General features: G+C 36.8%; 1 protein-coding gene across 2 annotated transcripts in view; it reads left to right on the forward strand.

Annotated features, from left to right (window-relative positions):
- LOC145267138 (uncharacterized) overlaps positions 1 to 19,904 on the forward strand; it is a 161,391-nt gene that overhangs the window by 117,162 nt on the left and 24,325 nt on the right. For both annotated transcript variants that reach the window (XM_080123181.1, XM_080123182.1), the window contains exons 9-10: positions 1,479 to 1,492; positions 10,103 to 10,146. In XM_080123181.1, the coding sequence (XP_079979307.1) occupies positions 1,479 to 1,492; positions 10,103 to 10,146 (58 nt within the window). The remainder of the gene's footprint in view (positions 1 to 1,478; positions 1,493 to 10,102; positions 10,147 to 19,904) is intronic.

Consider the following 19,904-nt stretch of genomic DNA (forward strand, 5'->3'; position numbering starts at 1 on the left):
TTGTTTTTTCAATTTTCTTATTTTCTTCTAGCTGGGGATGGGACATCCTACCCAATGCCAGAGATTCACTCACTATCTCATACATTTCAACTGAGAAATCTTTTTAAGATTCTAACCGTCCTTTTAAGTACAATTATTTGTATCTCTCTTGCACTTGGATCACTGCCATATATTCATAAGATTTTTTTTTTTAATTATTTTCCAAGAGTCTGTTGCTTCTATAATTATTGGAATAATATAGATTTTTCTAAAATTCCAGTTTCTTTTATTGTTGTGCATAAGACTTTGGTATTTCGGTATTTTTACCATCACCTAACATCAGTAATCTCATTATTTATGCGTAGAAAATTCAATCAGAAGTAAAAATCAAAGCAAAAAACAAACTTTTCAAGTAACAAGCTGGAATAACATAGCAATCGAAATCCAACACAAAACTCCATATCCACATTTTATCTTCCTCTGACGTCATCTAAGCCTGTCTTCAAGATACGACACATGCTGTAATGCTGCATTACTGTGCCTGTTCTAGAAGTACTTTAATAGAATGTGCTCTGATGAACTCATAGCGCTTGTGTTCCCTCGATATACATACTCCTGACTAACCTGACAAGCAGAAAAATCCCACTCCTTCACTGTTAAATGCTGGAAAGCCTTCTAGTTTCTTTAATATTTTAATAATTTTTTTAATAAAAGGGGAGTAGAAAGTTGATCTCGGCTTGATCGTAAGAGGTGAACGCAATACCTCCTCTCTTTGAGAAGGAATTGGTTTATTGCTGATCTCTTGGGGTATTTCTACCTGGGAATGCTGGGTCTGTTCGTGGTGTTTTTTTGTTGTTTTTATCAAAATATGCCTTTCGGGGCATTTTGCATTTTCCACTTCCTTGGTTGGAAGAAAGTCAATAAAACAGATGGTAGTCCATTGCATATCATTCTTCTAAAATGTCCTCACGTCCAGATTACATTTTTGAAATTTACCAGCTGTGACACTCAGGCTTTAGTAGGGTGTATTCTAATTTCTGCTGTAGCTGCTCATTTGAATCTGAAATCATAAAAATTGATCAGATGTATAGAAATAACGTACTGAATTTTCAAGAATCTATGTCAATTTTAATGCCTGTACAAAAAAAGTAAATTTATTGAATGCACCTCGTACATTTGCCAAAACATTGTAAAAAATATAAATATCAGAAGAGAAACTTTTTTTGCTTCTTTTTTTTCCATTTTTTTGTTTTTCTTTTTTCTTCCCTTTTTTTTTTTTGTTTTTCATTTTTTGTGTTTGTTCTTTTCCTTTGTTCTTTTATTTATTTTACGCTTTTTGTATGTCTTTTTTTCCATTTTTCTTTCTTTTTCTATTTCTGCTTTGTTTTTTAAATTTTTTCGCTTTTTTCTTTTTTCTTTATTTCTTTTTCCTTTTGTTTATTTTTATTTTTATTTTTTTTCGATTTATTTTATTTTACTTTTTTCTTTTTATTTTTCAGATGAAGATTTTGTGGTAAGCCTTTTTTGGAATTCTATTCTTATTTTAAAAATGCAAAAATGCAAAAGTTGATTTGTCATCAACATTTCTTCATTTGAGGAAATTATAAAATTAAAACAGCAGAACCATTATCAAGCATGATAGATTAACGAAAATAGTATTTCAATCTTGAGCGCTACAAACCTAAGAAAATTGTATTATAAGCTTAAGCATTGAAAATGATATTTTAAACTTTAAATGCAACAGACCAACAAAAATGATATTTCAAACTTGGCAGATTAACATAAATGCTATTTTAAATTGTAACAGATCAGGGAAAATGTTATTTTAAACTTAACCATAGACTGGCAGAAATACTAATTCTAATTCAAGAGACAAAATTTCACACTTTAGCACAATAGACTGACGATAATGTTATTTCAAAATTAAACCAGAGAGATCCACATAATGGTTATTTTAAATCATAGAAATGTATAAAATGTTTAAAATAAGATGTACCTCTCAATCTCTTTTTTTCTTTTTAGTTTTCTTATCATTTGCTTTTGCTACCAGACGTTTACTTGCTATCGCAGACATTTTTTTTTTTATTTATTTATTTTTTTTATTATTCAATTTTCACCCCAAACAAGGCACAGTGCCACTTTGAAGCAGGGGGCTACTATTAGGGACTTAATTAGCGGGGTATTATGAATGGAGATGAGTAGAAAGATGTTTGTTAACCTTACACTTGAACTTCTGCATATCATTGCAGTTGGGAAAACAGAATCTCGGAAGTTCCAAAGACCCGCAGTTCTGGGGAAGAAACTATTGGAGTAAAAGGCTTTCTTGCACCTAGGGATCTCTACTGTAAAGGGATGAGACTTAGTAGCTTGTCGGGTTTGTCGGGGGTAGTTACGTCGGGGAGGTACAAGTGTTTGCAGAGCATTCACCATTAAAGTATTTGTAGAACAGGCAGAGGGATGCAACATCTCGTCGATGGGACAGAGGTTGAAGCCTAGATGACAGTTCAGGACCTATCAGGTTGGCGACTCTCTTTTGAACCCTGTCCAGGAGCGAGAGACAAGCAGCAGATGCACCAGCTCAGATGTGACAACAGTACTCCATACATGGGCGAATGGTTGCCTTATAGAGGTATAGGATACTGTCAGGCGTAAGTAGTTTTCTAGCACGGTAGAGGGAGCCAACCTTCCTTGCAGCAGCCTTGGCAATGCTCTCAATGTATCTATTCCAGTTCATATTCCCTGTAAACGTTAGGCCGAGGAGTTTAAAAGAAGTACTTTCAGGCAATGTGTTCTTGGCCATTGCTATTGGTGGTAGAGAAGGTTTCTTGTAGTTATTGAAGGAAACAAGCTTAGTCTTAGCAGCATTGAATGTGACCAACCATTTTTGTCCCCATTCCACTAGAGTTTCTGCCATTTCCTTGGATATGTGTTCATTTGTTTTCCTCTCATATCTGTTATAGAGAGTGGTGTCATCGGTAAATATACCCATCTCCAAAACAATTTTATCAGGGAGGTCATTTATGAATATCAGGAATAATAGAGGTCCAAGGATAGACCCCTGAGGTACTCCCGCATTTATGTCATATTGTTTGGATGTACGACCATCGAGGACAACTTTGATTTTTCTATTACTTAAGAAGGATTTAATTACATTATGAATTCTTCCAGTGATTCCATATGATCTAATTTTCCTTAGAAGACCATCGTACCATACCCTGTCAAAAGCCTTAGATATATCAAGAGCCACCGCTCTACCCTCCCCTGTTTTATCCAATGAACGGTATATACATTCAGAAACTACAGTTAAGATATCTGCTGTTGAACGGGCTTGCCTGAATCCATATTGTTTGTCAGTCAGGAGTTTAGCAGCTGTTAGGTGTTGGACTAGGGCTTGATTAACTAAGGACTCAAATATTTTGGCGAAAAGCGGGAGGAGGCTAATGGGGCGATAATTTAGTGGGTCAGTTCTTTCACCAGAATTCTTGAAGACTGGTACCACAGAGGTGGTTTTCCAGCAGTCGGGAAAACAAGATTCGTTAAGGCATTTATTGTAAAGTTTGGACAGAACTGGAGCAACCTCGGCAGAGCATTTTTTTAATAGCACAGACGGGATGAGATCTGGTCCACATGCTTTTGAGGTGTCTAGGTTTTTTATAATAGCATGTACCTGAGAAGGGGTGATTTTCAAATCGTCTAGTGCGGCGTCTGTTCGCAGAGGAAAATCAGGGAGTGAGTGGTGTACCGAGTTTAGTGTAGAGTTTAAGGCAAACCGACTGGCAAGCAGATTAGCCTTGTCAGTTGCCATGCAAGCAACCTCATGATTGTTTGATAGTGGGGGAATAGTTGACTGTCCATTATTTACTACGCTGTTGTAGATTTTCCAAAAATCCGGGGTTCCTAATTTCTGTGCTTCGATGCGTTTTCTGGTGGTTTCAGAGTAATCTGTCTTAGCTGTCTCTATCACTCTCTTACAATTATTTCTAGCTTCTATAAACTTCTGTTTATTTGAGCTGGACTTATGTCGGTTGAATCTGCGGAACGCATGCTGCCTTTGACAAATGGCAGCTGCACAAGCAGAAGTAAACCATTGGGGAGAGTGGGGCTTGCTATAGAATTTCCGTGCGGGAACATGTGCTTCAATAGCAGTTTTGAACCATTCAGTGGTCTCATTTGCACACTGTTCCGCTGGAAGAGTAAAGATATTTTGCCATGGGGCATCTCTGATGAGCTCCCTGATGGCTTCCCAATCAGCCTTTTTGTAATACCTCGTTGTTTTGAGTACAAACCAAGAGCTCTTTTTCAAGATTCCAACTGTTCTTTTTAGCGCAATTGTTTGTATCTCCCTTGCACTTGATTCACCGGGTATATTTATCAGGTAGTTTTGAAATTTTTTTCATGAATCAAGTTGTTCATATAATTACTGGAGTTCTTCTTAAGATTCTAATTTCTTTTCATATCATACATAAGATTTTGGTACTTCGTTATCATTTATCTTTCAGCTCTGTTTAAGCCAGCATGGAAATGCATGTTTAAACTGAAAAGTAAAAAGTTGTCTTCTTACAATTCGATGCATTAAACTTACAAGAAAATTTAACAATTTAAAAGTTATCCAAATTTTGCATTTTGGGAAAAATTCCTTAACCTGTAAAGGTATTTGCAAGCCATCCTCAACTTCTTTAAGGTATGCTAATGATCTGAAGTTCTCTAACAAAAGTGACACAGACCAGTGATGTTGGAGGAGTTTAAAAAGTTAGCTGAAGTTGCCACAATGCTCCAACACAGTGCAATCTTAATACTATAAGTTTTCTGATCGTCTTCTATGATGGCCTTCTGTGAGGCTTATACCCTTGATCAGCCATACCAAATTAGCAGTCATCTTCAGCTCTCAAAATCACAAATAGTACACAGAAACAGTTATCCATTGCACTTTATCAGAATTAAATATTTCAAACAGTTCTGAAATGAGAGAATATAAAAAATTATCACATTTATTCTGAACATCCATAAGTTCTTGTTACTCTTAATTGGTGTGAAAAATACTAAACGAGAGATATTCAAAACTAAAATTATATTTTCATTATATCTAAAAACTTTTAGCAAGGCCACATAAATCTTAGCAAAACATAAACATTAATATTAAATTTATTTTAATGAAGCAAAAACATTAATTTTAAATTTATTTTGAAAAAACATGAACATTAATTTTAAATTTATTTTATAAAACATGAACATTAATATTAAATTTCTTTTTGTAGAACGCAAACATTAATATTAAATTAATTTTGGTGGAAAATAAACATTAATTTTAAATTTATTTTGGTAGAGCTCAAACATTGACTTTATTTTGGTAGAACATAAACATAATTTTTTAATTTATTTTTGTAGAACATAAATATTATTATATTTATTTTGGTAGAACATAAACTTTGATATTAAATTTATTTTGGTATAACATAAACATTAATATTTATTTTTAATACAGGAATCACCACTTATCAAGGCCCGGAGGCCACTTGAGGATAAGGGGTAATGGATATACATTAATCATTGTGATTATAGCATAGTAAACATAAGTAGTGGGAATCTTGTAAATTGGATTACTTAGGAGGACGGTTCGTCAAGAACTTGTTTACGTTGGACTTGAAGACAATTAAGTTGTTGCTAGCTGGAAAGCAGGCAATTGGAAGAGAGTTCCACAGGCGTGCAGTTCTAAAAAAAAAAGCTTTGCTCATGGAATCTACATTTAGGTTTAGGCACAGATAAAGAGTGGGGGAAATTATTGGTAGTGGTTTTGGCTAGACGAGTGTTTTTCATGAAAGTTTGGCGAGGGGGAACCATAGATTGAAGCTCAGTTGAGCACTTGCCATGAAAATAATGATAAAGCAGAGACATGCTCGCCACGTCTCTTCTGTGGGAAAGAGGTTGCAAGGAAGAAAAAAGGGCATCCCCCACTATGCTACAAAGTCTGTCAAGGCAGGGTAAGCAAATAGCAAACAGGATACTGAACAGAAGCGTGCGTTCTATCCCAACCATCATCAATGGAGCTGAGGTCATCTCGTCAGCATCAGACAAAGCCAAACTATTTGCTAAGAACTTTGCAGCTAATTCTACCCTATGCGACCAAGGCCATCAACTCCCCGTATTTCCTCCTATAACAGACAACACGCTATGCAACATAAAAATATCCGTGCATGATGTCGCCAAGCTAATCAAGAAGCTTGATTCCAGTAAAGCAACTGGCCCTGACAGCATTAGTGTTGAAAAAGCTTCAGCCAGAACTTGCTTACAAAACTATTTAAGCGTTGTCTTAAGGAGAATTGCTTCCCAACACCCTGGAAAACCTCATCAGTATGCGCTGTATTTAAGAATTCAGGTGACAGGTCATCTCCCTCTCAGTACAGACCAATAAGCCTCCTGTGTGTCATGAGTAAGTTGCTGGAATCCATATTAAATAAAGAAGTAGTCAACCACCTCAGCAGAAATAACCTTCTTAGTGACATGCAATATGGTTTCTGTTTTGCTAGATCTACAGCTGATGTGCTAACGGTTATATCTTATAGGATTAATGAATCTCTCGACAACGGCTTCCTTTCTAGGGCAATTGCTCTTGACATATCAAAGGCTTTCGATAAGGTATGGCATAAAGGCCTACTTCACAAGATTTCCAGCTACGGTATAACTGGAAATGTTTTCTCAATTATTAAATCATTTCTCTCTGATAGACTCATAGGAGTAGTGGTTGATGGGCAGAAATCAGAAGCCCACAGAATTAATGCTGGTGTCCCTCAGGGGTCTATCTTGAGCCCAACTCTCTTCCTGATCTACATCAATGATCTCCCAAAACACATACTTAAATCATTCATTGACATTTATGCTGATGACACTACCATCTATGGCAACACATCAAAGGCCGTAAATGACAAAGTTCTCTCTGATTCCCTTTCTTCTGATCTTGAGCGTGTGGTACAATGGGGGAAGAGGTGGCTGGTTACTTTTAATGCATCTAAAACCAAGCTTCTATCTTTACATCATCAATGCTCTGATCTCCATTTGGCATCAATTGAAATGGATGGCTCTCGTTTTGGGGACGCTCTATGTTTTGACAAGCTTCTGGGATTGACCTTTACTCCTGATCTGAAATAGAACATGTACATCAAATTTATTGCCAAGGTTGCTGGAAAAATGGTGGGATCCTTCTACCGCTCCAGTAGATATCTCACTGCTGATACAATTCTCTATCTGTATAGAAGCCAAGTACGTCCAAGGATGGAGTACTGTTGCCATATCTGGGCAGGAGCTGCTAAAAACAGCTTATCCTGCCTTAGCAGAGTACAAAATAGACTTCGTGGCCAGTGGGGAATGCACTTTTCTCTTCCCTGCAACCTTTCTCCCACAGAAGGGGCGTTGCAAGCCTGTCGTTGTTTTATCATTATTTCCATGGCAAGTGCTCGTCTGAGCTCCAATCTCTGGTCCTCCCTCATAAATCTCTCACAAAAAACACCCGTCTAGCTGAAACCACTGTCAGTAATTTTCCCCACTCTTTATATCTGCCTAAATGAAAACGTAGATTCCATGAACAAAACTTCTTTCTTAGAAGTGCACACCTGTGGAACTTTCTTCCGTTTGCCTGTTTCCCACCTGACTACAACTTGGATGTCTTCAAGTCCAACATAAACAAATTCCTGATGAACAACCCTCTTAAGTAAAACACTTTATCAGATCTCCATTACTAACGATTACTACAATATTATCCCATTGATTACTGTACACGCAATAACCCTTATTCCCGAGTGGCCTCTGGGCTTTGATAAGTGGTGACTTTCATGTAAAAAAAAAAAAAGAACATAAACATTAATTTTAAATTTGTTTTTGTAGAACATAAACATAATTAATTAATTTATTTTATTAGAACATAAAAATTAATATTAAATTTATTTTGGTAGAACACAGACATTAATATTAAATTTATTTTGATAGAACATTAAAAATTAATATTACAAATATTTTATTAAAACATAAACATTCATATAAAATTTATTTTAGTAGAACGAAAGCACACATATTAAATTTATTTTGGAGAATATAAATATTAATATTAAATTCATTGCAATAGAACATAAACATAATTATAAAATTAACATTTAATTTTATATTATTTATTAAACATTTATTTTAAATTTGTTTTGGTAGAAGATAAACATTAATGTTTAAATTATTTAGGTAGAATATAAACAATAATTTTACATAATTTTTGTAGAATGTATAAATTAATATATTTTTTGGTAGAACAAAAACAATTATATTAATTTTTTGTAGGGTATAAACATTAATTTTAAAATTTTAGTAGAAATTAATTTAAATCTTAGTTTGGTAGAACATAAACATTAATCTTAAATTTTGTTAGTACAACATAAACATATATTTAAAAAAATTTTGATAGACATAAACATTAATAATTAATTTGGTATTAATAGTAAATTTATGTTGGGAAAACAAAAAATAATATTTTATTAATTTTGTATAACATAAACATCAATTTGAAATTTATGTCCGTAAATATAAATTTATTTTGGTAGAACATAAACATTAATTTTAAGTTTTTTAGAACATTAGCATGAATAATAAATTTGGTTTGGTAGAAACTAAACCATTATATTAAATTTATTTTGGTAGAACATAAACATTAATATTAAATTAATTTTATAGAAAATAAACAATTATTTTAAATTAATTTTGGTAGAACATAAACATTAATATTTTATTTATTTTGGTAGAACATAAACATTAATATTAAATTCATTTTTATAGAAAATAAACAATTATTTTAAATTAATTTTGGTAGAACATAAACATTATTATTTTATTTATTTTGGTAGAACATAGACATTAATATTAAATTAATTTTTATAGAAAATAAACAATTATTTTAAATTAATTTTGGTAGAACATAAACATTATTATTTTATTTATTTTGGTAGAACATAGACATTAATATTAAATTAATTTTTATAGAAAATAAACAATTATTTTAAATTAATTTTGGTAGAACATAAACATTATTATTTTATTTATTTTGGTAGAACATAGACATTAATATTAAATTAATTTTTATAGAAAATAAGCAATTATTTTAAATTAATTTTGGTAGAACATAAACATTATTATTTTATTTATTTTGGTAGAACATAGACATTAATATTAAATTAATTTTTATAGAAAATAAACAATTATTTTAAATTAATTTTGGTAGAACATAAACATTATTATTTTATTTATTTTGGTAGAACATAGACATTAATATTAAATTAATTTTTATAGAAAATAAACAATTATTTAAAATTAATTTTGGTAGAACATAAACATTATTATTTTATTTATTTTGGTAGAACATAAACATTAATATTTTATTTATTTTGGTAGAACATTAAAGTAGAACATTTTAGTAGAGCATTAAACAACCCCCCCGGAAATATTTATTGTGATTTATTTATTGTATTAAATATTTTAAATGCTTGTGAAATTTAAGAATATAAAAAATTATTATATATGTTGCGAAACATACTATATATATATATATATATATATATATATATATATATATATATATATATATATATATATATATATATATATAGTATATATATATATATATAGTATATATATATATATATAGTATATATATATATATATAGTATATATATATATATATAGTATATATATATATATATAGTATATATATATATATATATAGTATATATATATATATATATAGTATATATATATATATAGTATATATATATATATATAGTATATATATAGTATATATATAGTATATATATATATATATATAGTATATATATATATATATATATATATATATATATATATATATATATATATATATAGGATTGCGTTAATAGAAAAGTTGTACATGATGCATGTGAAGAATGGCAGACGTTATATCAGCCAAAATGTTGTATGAATAGCATCTATGATGAGAAACGTAAAATAGCACAAACTACTAATCCTCATCTCAAAACTTTCAAAACATAACATTTACATGTAAAGCCTGTTTTTTTCTTTTCTTTTTCATATTTAAACTTTATTTCTTTTGCTCCTACAGGAACATGTAATAACATACCGTAAATCTAAACAAGACCTTGCAGAGTAAGTTTTTCTTATCCCTTAAAATATTAAAGAATATATTATGAAATTATTTTTAAAATTCTTCCTGTGTCTGTGTGTTTCCCGCCTCCACGTGATTTACCCATTAGTTTATTTGAGAATTGAACGATTTTTTTTTTTTGGTCTGAAATGCTACTACAGGCAAGATAAGTTTGTTCTGGAGCAAGTCGTCCTGGGACAATCGACCCAACAACTAATAATTTCGTCCAGGGAAAATCGACCCAACAACTAACAATTTCGTCCAGGGACAATCGACCCAACGACTAACAATTTCGTCCAGGGACAATCGACCCAACAACTAACAATGTCGTCCAGGGACAATCGACCCAACAACTAACAATGTCGTCCAGGGACAATCGACCCACCAACTTACAATTTCGTCCAGGGACAATCGACCCAACAACTAACAATTTCGTACAGGAACAATCGACCCAACAACTAACAATTTCGTCCAGGGACAATCGACCTAACAACTAAAAATTTCATCCAGGGACAATCGACCTAACAACTAACAATTTCGTCCAGGGACAATCGACCCAACAACTAACAATTTCGTCCAGGGACAATCGACCCAACAACTAACAACTTCGTTCAGCAACAATCGACCCAACAACTAACAATGTTGTCCAAGGACAATCAACACAACAACTAACAATGTTGTCCAGTGTCAATCGACCCAACAACAAACAATTTCGTCCAGGGACAATCCACCCAACAACTAACAATTACGTCCAGGAAAAATCGGCTCAACAACTTGCGATGTCGTCCAGGGACAATCGATGCAACAACTAACAATTTCGTCCAGGGACAATCGACCCAACAACTAACAATTTCGTCCAGGGACAATCGACCCAACAACTAACAATGTCGTCCAGGAACAATCGACCTAACAACTAACAATGTCGTCCAGGGAGAATCGACCCAACAACTAACAATGTCGTCCAGCGACAATCGACCCAACAACTAACAATTTCGTCCAGCGACAATCGACCCAACAACTAACAACTTCGTCCAGCAACAATCGACCCAACAACTAACAATGTTGTCCAAGGACAATCAACACAACAACTAACAATGTTGTCCAGTGTCAATCCACCCAACAACAAACAATTTTGTCCAGGGACAATCCACCCAACAACTAACAATTACGTCCAGGAAAAATCGGCCCAACAACTTGCGATGTCGTCCAGGGACAATCGATGCAACAACTAACAATTTCGTCCAGGGACAATCGACCCAACAACTCATAATTTCGTCCAGGGACAATCGACCCAACAACTAACAATGTCGTCCAGGAACAATCGACCTAACAACTAACAATGTCGTCCAGGGAGAATCGACCCAACAACTAACAATGTCGTCCAGCGACAATCGACCCAACAACTAACAATGTTGTCCAGGGACAATCGACACAACAACTAACAATGTTGTCCAGTGTCAATCGACCCAACAACAAACAATTTCGTCCAGGGACAATCCACCCAACAACTAACAATTACGTCCAGGGAAAATCGGCCCAACAACTAACAATGTCGTCCAGGGACAATCGACCCAACAACTAACAATGTCGTCCAGGGACAATCGACCCAACAACTAACAATTTCATCCAAGGACAATCGACCAAACAACTAACAATTTCGTTCAGGGACGATCGACACAACAACTAACAATTTCGTCCAGGGACAATCGACCCAACAACTTACAATTTCGGCCAGGGACAATCGACCCAACAACTAACAATGTCGTCCAGGGACAATCGACCCAACAACTAACAATGTCGTCCAGGAACAATCGACCTAACAACTAACAATGTCGTCCAGGGAGAATCGACCCAACAACTAACAATGTCGTCCAGCGACAATCGACCCAACAACTAACAATTTCGTCCAGCGACAATCGACCCAACAACTAACAACTTCGTCCAGCAACAATCGACCCAACAACATACAATGTTGTCCAAGGACAATAAACACAACAACTAACAATGTTGTCCAGTGTCAATCCACCCAACAACAAACAATTTCGTCCAGGGACAATCCACCCAACAACTAACAATTACGTCCAGGAAAAATCGGCCCAACAACTTGCGATGTCGTCCAGGGACAATCGATGCAACAACTAACAATTTCGTCCAGGGACAATCGACCCAACAACTCATAATTTCGTCCAGGGACAATCGACCCAACAACTAACAATGTCGTCCAGGAACAATCGACCTAACAACTAACAATGTCGTCCAGGGAGAATCGACCCAACAACTAACAATGTCGTCCAGCGACAATCGACCCAACAACTAACAATTTCGTCCAGCGACAATCGACCCAACAACTAACAACTTCGTCCAGCAACAATCGACCCAACAACTAACAATGTTGTCCAAGGACAATCAACACAACAACTAACAATGTTGTCCAGTGTCAATCCACCCAACAACAAACAATTTCGTCCAGGGACAATCCACCCAACAACTAACAATTACGTCCAGGAAAAATCGGCCCAACAACTTGCGATGTCGTCCAGGGACAATCGATGCAACAACTAACAATTTCGTCCAGGGACAATCGACCCAACAACTCATAATTTCGTCCAGGGACAATCGACCCAACAACTAACAATGTCGTCCAGGAACAATCGACCTAACAACTAACAATGTCGTCCAGGGAGAATCGACCCAACAACTAACAATGTCGTCCAGCGACAATCGACCCAACAACTAACAATGTTGTCCAGGGACAATCGACACAACAACTAACAATGTTGTCCAGTGTCAATCGACCCAACAACAAACAATTTCGTCCAGGGACAATCCACCCAACAACTAACAATTACGTCCAGGGAAAATCGGCCCAACAACTAACAATGTCGTCCAGGGACAATCGACCCAACAACTAACAATGTCGTCCAGGGACAATCGACCCAACAACTAACAATTTCATCCAAGGACAATCGACCAAACAACTAACAATTTCGTTCAGGGACGATCGACACAACAACTAACAATTTCGTCCAGGGACAATCGACCCAACAACTTACAATTTCGGCCAGGGACAATCGACCCAACAACTAACAATGTCGTCCAGGGACAATCGACCCAATAACTAACAATTTCGTCCAGGGACAATCGACCAAACAACTAACAATGTCGTCCAGGACAATCGACCCAACAACTAACAATGTCGTCCAGGGACAATCGACCCAACAACTAACAATGTCGTCCAGGGACAATCGACCCAACACCTAACAATGTCGTCCAGGGACAATCGACCCAACAACTTACAATTTCATCCAGGGACAATCGACTTAACAACTAACAATTTCATCCAGGGACAATCGACTTTACAACTAACAATTTCATCCAGGGACAATCGACCCAACAACTAACAATTTCGTACAGGGACAATCGACCCAACAACTAACAATTTCGTACAGGGACAATCGACCTAACAACAAACAATTTCGTTCAGGGACGATCGACACAACAACTAACAATTTGGTCCAGGGACAATCGACCCAACAACTAACAATTTCATCCAAGGACAATCGACCCAACAACTAACAATTTCGTTCAGGGACGATCGACACAACAACTAACAATTTCGTCCAGGGACAATCGACCCAACAACTTACAATTTCGTACAGGGACAATCGACCCAACAACTAACAATTTCGTCCAGGGACAATCGACCTAACAACAAACAATTTCGTCCAGGGACGATCGACCCAACAACTAACAATTTCGTCCAGGGACAATCGACCCAACAACTAACAATGTCGTCCAGGGACAATCGACCCAACAACTAACAATGTCGTCCAGGACAATCGACCCAACAACTAACAATGTCGTCCAGGGACAATCAACCCAACAACTAACAATTTCGTCCAGGGACAATCGACCCAACAACTTACAATTTCGGCCAGGGACAATCGACCCAACAACTAACAATGTCGTCCAGGGACAATCGACCCAACAACTAACAATGTCGTCCAGGGACAATCGACCCAACACCTAACAATGTCGTCCAGGGACAATCGACCCAACAACTAATAATTTCATCCAGGGACAATCGACTTAACAACTAACAATTTCACCCAGGGACAATCGACTTTACAACTAACAATTTCATCCAGGAACAATCGACCCAACAACTAACTATTTCGTCCAGGGACACTCGACCCAACAACTTACAATTTCGTTCAGGGACAATCGACCCAACAACTAACAATTACGTCCAGGGACAATCGACCCAACAACTAACAATGTCGTCCAGGGACAATCGACCCAAAAACCAACAATTACTTCCAGGGACAAACGACACAACAACTAACAATTTCGTCCAGGGACAATTTACCCAACAACTAACAATGTCGTCCAGGGACAATCAACCCAACAACTAACAATTTCGTCCAGCGACAATCGACCTAACAACTAACAATGTCGTCCAAGGACAATCGACGCAACAACTAACAATTTCATCCAGGGACAATCGACCCAACAACTAAAAATTTCATCCAGGGACAATCGACCCAACACCTAACAATTTCATCCAGGGACAATCGACTTAACAACTAACAATTTCGTCCAGGGACAATCAAACCAACAACTAACAATTTCTGTCCAGCGACAATCCACCCAACAACCAACAATGTCGTCAAGGGACAATCGACCCAACAACTAACAATGTCGTCGAGGGACAATCGACCTAACAACTAACAATGTCGTCCAGGGACAATCAACCCAACACCTAACAATTTCATCCAGGGACAATCGACTTAACAACTAACAATTTCATCCAGGGACAATCGACCCAACAACTAAAAATTTCATCCAGGGACAATCGACCCAACACCTAACAATTTCATCCAGGGACAATCGACTTTACAACTAACAATTTCGTCCAGGAAAATCGACACAACAACTAACAATTTCGTATAGGGACAATCGACCCAACAACTTACAATTTCGTCCAGGGACAATTCAGCCAACAACTAACAATGTCGTCCAGGGACAATCGACCCAACAACTAACAATTTCATCCGGGGACAATCGACTTAACAACTAACAATTTCGTCCAGGAAAATCGACACAACAACTAACAATTTCGTATAGGGACAATCGACCCAACAACTTACAATTTCGTCCAGGGAGAATCGACCCAACAACTAACAATGTTGTCTAGGGACAATTTACCCAAGAACTAACAATGTCGTCCAGGGACGATCGACACAACAACTAACAATTTCGTCCAGGGACAATCAACCCAACAACTAACAATTTCGTCCAGCGACAATCGACCCAACAAATAACAATGTCGTCCAGGGACAATCGACCCAACAACTAACAATGTCGTCCAGGGACAATCGACCCAACAACAAACAATTTCATCCAGGGACAATCGACTTAACAACTAACAATTTCGTCCAGGGACAATCGACCCAACAACTTACAATTTCGTCCAGGGACAATCGACCCAACAACTAACAATTACGTCCAGGGAAAATCGGCCCAACAACTAACAATATCGTCCAGGGAAAATCGACCCAACAACCAACAATTACTTCCAGGGACAAACGACCCAACAACTAACAATGTCGTCCAGGGACAATCGAGCGAACAACAAACAATTTCCTCCAGGGACAATCGACCCAACAACTAACAATGTTGTCCAGGGACAATTTACCCAACAACTAACAATGTCGTCCAGCGACAATCGACCCAACAACTAAAAGTTTCGTCCAGAGACAATCGACCCAACAACTAACAATGTCGTCCAGGGACAATCGACCCAACAACTAACAATGTCGTCCAGGGAAAATCGACCCAATAACTAACACTTTCGTCCAGGGTCACATCGACTAATTAACTAACAATTTCGTTCACGGACAATCGACCCCACAACTAACAATTTCGTCCAGGGACAATCGACCCAACAACTAACAATTTCGTCCAGGGACAATCGACCCAACAACTAACAATTTCGTCCAAGGACAATCGACCCAACAACTAAAAATGTCGTCTAGGGACAATCGACCCAACAACCAATGATTACTTCCAGGGACAATCGACACAACAACCAACAATTTCGTCCAGGGACAATCGACCCAACAACTTACAATTTCGTCCAGGGACAATCGACCCAACAACTTACAATTTCGTCCAGGGACAATCGACCCAACAACCAACAATTTCGTCCATGGACAATCTACCCAACAACTTGCGATGTCGTCCAGGGACAATCGACCCAACAACTAACAATTTCGTACAGGGACAATCGACCCAACAACTAACAATTTCGTCCAAGGACAATCGACCCAACAACTAACAATTTCGTCCAGGGACAATCGACCCAACAACTAACAATTTCGACCAGGGACAATCGACCCAACAATTAACAATTACGTCCAGGGACAATCGACCCAACACCTAACAATGTCGTCCAGGGGCAATTGACCCAACAACTAACAATTTTGTCCAGGGACAATCGACTCAACAACCAACAATTTTGTTCAGGGACAATCGACCCAACAACTAACAATTTTGTCCAGGGACAGTCGACCCAACAACTTGCGATGTCGCCCAGGGACAATTCACCCAACAACAAACAATTTCATCCAGGGACAATCGACCCAACAACTAACAATTACGTCCAGGGAAAATCGACCCAACAACAATATATGTCGTCCAGGGACAATCGACCCAACAACTAACAATTTCGTCCAGGGACAATCGACCCAACAACCAACAATTTCGTCCAGGAACAATCGACCCAACAACTAACAATTTCATCCAGGGACAATCGACCCAACAACCAACAATTTCTATCCAGGGACAATCGAACCAACAACTTACAATGTCGTTCAGGGACAATCGACCCAACAACAGTTGGTGGACACTGAGAATGTAGGGTCAGTGTTAAGGAACGGATGATACTGAGAACGCGGAGTCAGTGTTAATTAACAGACGATGCTAAGAACGTAAGGGGTCAGTGTTAAGGCAAGGACGAGACTGAGGACGTAGGGGTCACTGTTAAGGAACGGACGGTCAGTAGGGAGCGAGGTGCAAGCGAAGTTGCAGGCTGGAGGAGGGAGGTTCAGATGAGGTTGCAGGAAACCTGCAGGGGGAAGCTGGAGCGAACTGGAGGCACCAAGGGCTGGAAGGCTTTGGGAATGAACAGGAAACCGCTGGAGTGAGCTGGAAGCATTGAATACTGGAAGTGAAGTTTGCTGCTGGTTGGTCTCAGGAGGCAAGCAGTAGTGAATCGCATTAGTGAAAAAACTTATTAACTCTGATAAGGGATGTTTTAACTGCTGTCGCTGCTGCTGCTGGAATCCTTTGGCTGGTGGATTCAGTCAACGTGACTGGTAGTGTCAGTCATTGCTTCGGGAGCCTCCTCCTACTCTCTGTCCGAGATCCCTGACTGAGCCGAAACGAGCTGTATTCATTTGGCCAGCATGATGTTAGTGGTTCCATTCCCAATAAGACAAACAAACGACCCTAATTAATTCCAGAACGAAATTTATGCAATCAAAAGTAGATTGGGAGTTTGTTGATTCCATTTAAATTAATTTTGTCTAAAAAGTAAAAAGGTCAATTGCCTGTTTTGTTTGATATATTTGGATTCTGACGTGTGTAACGAAGTCGATAATAAAAAGAAAGGGAAAATGAGTGTATTAACTGAACCCGGATATGTTCATAGGTTTTAGCTTGTGTTAGCCAATCGCATCCTTTGTTTAAGGTAAAGGAAGGCAAAGAGAACAGCGGAGGCAAAGAAAGATAAAAATGGAGGCAGTGATTTTGAAACCGTGACCAGTTACTCTTCTATGATTAAACACAGTAAAATAATTTTAGTTTTTGTGCAACCTTTAAGGTCCCGTGAATGAAGAAAAAGAAAATGGCTGCCTTTTCTCTTTATATGCTTATAATAATCCCCTAATATGCAATTGAAATGCTTCCGGTTTGAAATAAAAAACACGATTTTTCAGATACTGTTGATTTTTTATTTGGACGTTGGAGTAGCAAGATTTCTCAGCAGTGCGTCGTCTTTTGGAGTGGAGTTTTTAATAGGATACCGGCTAGTTTTTGAGTGGCGAGTTTTTGGCAGCAGTGTCGAGTTTTGAGTAGTGAATTTTGACAGCAATGTGTCAAATTTAACACCGGAAATTGAAAGCAAAACTATCCATAGGGACAAGTGTAGAACAGTTAACACTTGATTTTTTTATTGAAATGGTAGTAAGAGCGAAAATTACTTGCCTAAAATCGTAAGGTTCTGAATAACAGGAAAACCAACATTCATATTCAAATTAGACGATCCTCATTCTCCACTGTTTAAATGACCTCGTGCCTAATTTGTGTTAATTTTTTATTATGTATATATCGAGTTGACAAGAAAGTTCTTGTGGGTTTTAACTTTTAAATTCACATGAACATATCTAAACTCAAACAAAAAATTATTGATCGAAATAAGCGCCATGAGAATCCACACACTTTTTGCTAAAGTGTATTTATTTATGCCAGTAATGTAAAAAAATCTTGTGTTCTGGTGGCAATGAAGTTGTTTAAGGCGTTTTTGATATCACAGGATTTTGAAGCATTTTTCATGCAGAAAGTTGTTGAGATGTTTAATAACACAAAAAATAAGTGGTAGCCGGTAGGTAAGAGGTCTAGAGAGTATGACGGATGAGGCAGAGTTCGTAGATCAATTCGTTCAATATCTGCAGGGTCGGTTTAGCAACATGCAGTCAAGTTTCTCATGCATTTCATCCATTTGTTAACAGGACTTCTGTTGTATTGGTTTCGCCTGCATTAAAAAAAACTGTAATGGATTAGACTGGCTGCGAACCATCAAACAGTCAACATGGCCTTCTTTTGGTGAAACTCTGGCATCTGGTGTTGTGGAGCTTCATCAGTGCTTAACCACTGGCAAGTGTGACCAGTTATCGTAAAGAGCCCACTTTTCATCGCGAGTCACATCCCGGTTGAGAAATGGATCCTTCTTGTTGCATAAAACAGCGTTTCTTTTAGTTGTCGCTCAATTCATGATGCACCCATTTATCAAGTTGTTTTGTCTTTTCAATGTTTCTAGTAGTTGGAAATCGTCGAATATTCTGTGGATCTATATTAAAAAATCTTGTTAAACTTTGTGACATATTTCCATTCTATGGAGATCAGGCGCAAACGAACACCCTATAATTTTATTATACCATATTTCTTCAAACTGAAACATAATTATCAAAGTATACTTATGCAGATAGATATGAAAAGTCTTTATTAAAGTTTGTGCCTATTTCCATTCTATGGAGGCGCGAATGCAGACCCCACAATTTTATTATACCATCCCTATTTAAGTTAGAACATACTTATCAAAGTATTATTATGTACATCTATATCAAAAACACTTGTAAACGTTTTTTTTTAATTTTTAATTTTTTGTTTCCATACTTTGTGGACCAGGCGCGTACACAGACCCCACAATTTTAATGAATCATCATTATGCCAGATCAAACATACCCATCCTGTGTCTCGATACATCTTCTATCATTATATGTGATCAGTTTTCTATAATAGTCAACCATATAGGAGCCTATTCGTGACCAGACACACACACAGACGTTCAGCTTTATATTATAGCTGTATGCATATATATATATATATATATATATATATATATATATATATATATATATATATATTTGTTTAAAAACATTTGCCTACCAAACCCCTCCGTCAGTTTTTCGTCTACAGA

This window comes from Euprymna scolopes, chromosome 42 (genome assembly GCF_053919585.1).
Source record: "Euprymna scolopes isolate OS-2025 chromosome 42, ASM5391958v1, whole genome shotgun sequence".
NCBI lineage: Eukaryota > Metazoa > Mollusca > Cephalopoda > Sepiida > Sepiolidae > Euprymna > Euprymna scolopes.